At 25.3% G+C, this 3,016-nt stretch overlaps 1 protein-coding gene across 1 annotated transcript in view; it reads left to right on the forward strand.

Moving 5' to 3' along the window:
* LOAG_18891 (hypothetical protein) overlaps positions 1-1,934 on the forward strand; it is a gene marked incomplete at both ends in the record, with an annotated part of 7,790 nt that extends 5,856 nt beyond the window's left edge. Inside the window, 4 exons of the mRNA XM_020451551.1 lie at positions 288-511; positions 1,066-1,262; positions 1,566-1,696; positions 1,829-1,934. Coding sequence (XP_020304654.1) covers positions 288-511; positions 1,066-1,262; positions 1,566-1,696; positions 1,829-1,934 — 658 coding nt within the window. The remainder of the gene's footprint in view (positions 1-287; positions 512-1,065; positions 1,263-1,565; positions 1,697-1,828) is intronic.
* Between the last annotated feature and the right edge of the window lie 1,082 nt (positions 1,935-3,016).

Below are 3,016 nucleotides of genomic sequence, written 5' to 3' on the forward strand. Positions count from 1 at the left end.
AATCATAATAATTACCATAATTTCCTAATCGTTACGATATTTATATTACTTTTTTTAATCACAATAATTGCCATAATTTCTTAATCGTACGATATTTATATTACTTTTTTTAATCATAATAATTACCATAATTTCTTAATCGTTACGATATTTATATTACTTTTTTTAATCACAATAATTACCATAATTTCTTAATCGTTACGATATTTATATTACTTTTTTTCTTTGTTGTTTACCTGTTGAATATAATTTATAAAATTCAACAAATAATATTGGAAAATTTTCAGGACATATTTATGGCTAGGTTGTCCATATGGATGTAATGATGGCTTACGATCACAGCAAAGTGATTTTTTGAGAATTAAGGCACGAACCATTCTTGCAACCATTTCTTATACTAATCCGGAAATTTTCCGTAATTTATTGATTAACCATATTGAAGAGTATAATGCACAAATGCTAATTGATACATTACATTCGGTAACAGGTTTTTGTAGATGTGGCGTAACCGGTAAGCATTTTTTCCGGTTGTTATATTAAAACTGCTTATTAAAAATTATCCCTATTTAATTAGTGCAAAACAATTTACTTGCTTAACTATATAAGTATAGACTATCCCTATGTAATTAGTGCAAAACAATTTACTTAACTATATAAGTATAGACTAAGTATTCCATGTTTGATGCTATATATAACCTTCTGATTTAATCTTGACATGAATGATATGAATGTTGACATGAATACTTCGTTGTATTTTATTATGTTATTATTTATGATTACTCAAACTATACTCCTTACTTATCCTAAAATTCATCATGGAATAATGCTGTAAAATTTACACCTCTATATTTCTTTTTCAAAAAAAAAATTCCGATTTTTAATATTATTAAAATTTTTGAAAATAAATTTTCTTTTCGAAAAAAAAAAACGAACATTCTTTTCTAAAAAAAAAATTATTAATTTCGAATAATTTTCAATTTATTTTGAAAAAAAAGCGAACATTCTTTTCTAAAAAAATTATTAGTTTTGAATAATTTTCATTTAAAGATAATTTTTAATTTACAGCTGGAATTCATCGTACACGAAGTAGCTCATCACCACATCATCGAACTACAGTATCCGATTCTTCCAAACCATCATATGAAAATAATTTTAATGAAAGTTTAAAAGGAATTGAAGGAATAGTTATTAAAGTTATACTTAAACCAGTAGTATCAAAATTGATGAATGCAATGAATGAACTTTTACAACCTGAAAATATGGTTAGCTGTTAAATTTATAAAATGTAAATTTCTTTGATAAAATTTTAATTCTACCAATTTTTAAAAAATTAAAATTATTTTGTTTTTTTTTCATTCTTGTCATTTCATATTTGAAAAAGTTAAAGTTTATTTTATTTACATTTCACTAAAATATCTATAATTTTGCAAACGATAAATGTTAAAATTGTAATATTTAGCTCTTAAATCAAATTAAAATTCATTATATAATATTTTTTTTTGTGTGTGTCCTGTTTTATCATTTACCAATATTTTCCGATCCTGTTTTATCCTGATAAATTTCAGAGTTTATATCAAGATGTACGACTATTTGTAGCATTTATTCAAGAACAACATGGTAATTCATTTCGACGTGTAGGTTTGAGTGCTTTATTAGATGGACGACCATCCGAAAATCAAAGTCAATTTCTTGATGTGTAAGTTGTAAAATTTTGATATTTTAAAAATTAAACTTAAAATAAAAATTTATTATCAATAAGATATCATTAAATTAAATGTTAAAAAAAAAGAAAAAAAACAGAAACAAACAATTCATTGTTTTTTTTTAGCGGTACGTCACAGCTGTATTCTTCCCGTCGCACATCCTTACTGTGTCCACTCCCTGAAATCTTTCTATCCGAACGAAAATTCGCAAACAACGATGACAACGAGTAAATTATAAGTGTAATATTATACTGCACTTCTTTAGTGTCCTTTCAACATTTTTTTCACTCTCTTCTCCTAAATATTTACTGACTAATTAAACTAATTGATCTAATTTCTAAATTTCTCATATCAATTTATTCTTTGGGTCTTTAAATTTTAGCCTCTTCAATAACATTATTGTAGACTTATTTTAGAATTAATTAAAATTATTCCAATACTGCAATTAATTTGTCATAGTTAATTTATCAATCATTTGCAAACAATGTAGTTTTTTTGTTTAATTCATAATAAACCGGATTATCTCAGGTTATTATCCAACTATCCTGATATAGTATTTGTGAATTGTTATGATAGCATCACTACTAATATTATCATAAATTTCCTGTAAACTATAAATCATCATTTTTTTATATTTCATCAATGATTAGTAACAATATCATTTCTAATTTGTTCAAAAAATTCTTTGCCATTTTCATCTATTATTTTTTACCCAGTTTATTCCCAGATATCTCAATAAAGCCAAATTTACCATCGGGATTATCTAGTTAACTTCCAGATACCATCCGGATTATCTAGTTTAACTTCCAGATACTATCCGGATTATCTAGTTTAACTTCCAGATACTATCCGGATTATCTAGTTTAACTTCCAGATACCATCCGAATTATCTAGTTTAACTTCCAGATACCATCCGGATTATCTGGTTTAACTTCCAGATACCAACCGGATTATCTAGTTTAACTTCCAGTTCCAGATATTTCTTTAAAATTTCATTTTCAATAATGTGAAAAAAAAAGAAAAGCGATATTTAAATTAGACAATTTTTAAACTTCATTATTTCATCAATTCTAATGGACATTATATTTCATTTTTAAATGAAATTTGATATTTTAAATAATTTGTTCATTTCATTGAAATATCTGTTAGATTTCCAATTTCCTGAAAATATGACAAGAGAAAGGACACTAAGAAAGGATGGCATGTTTCTCATTGCTTGTTTAGTTTAGTCATTTGCGCACACATACATATACATGCACATACACATGCATGCATATACATATACATGCACATATACATACATACACATACTC

This window comes from Loa loa (genome assembly GCF_000183805.2).
Source record: "Loa loa unplaced genomic scaffold supercont3.645, whole genome shotgun sequence".
Lineage (NCBI taxonomy): Eukaryota > Metazoa > Nematoda > Chromadorea > Rhabditida > Onchocercidae > Loa > Loa loa.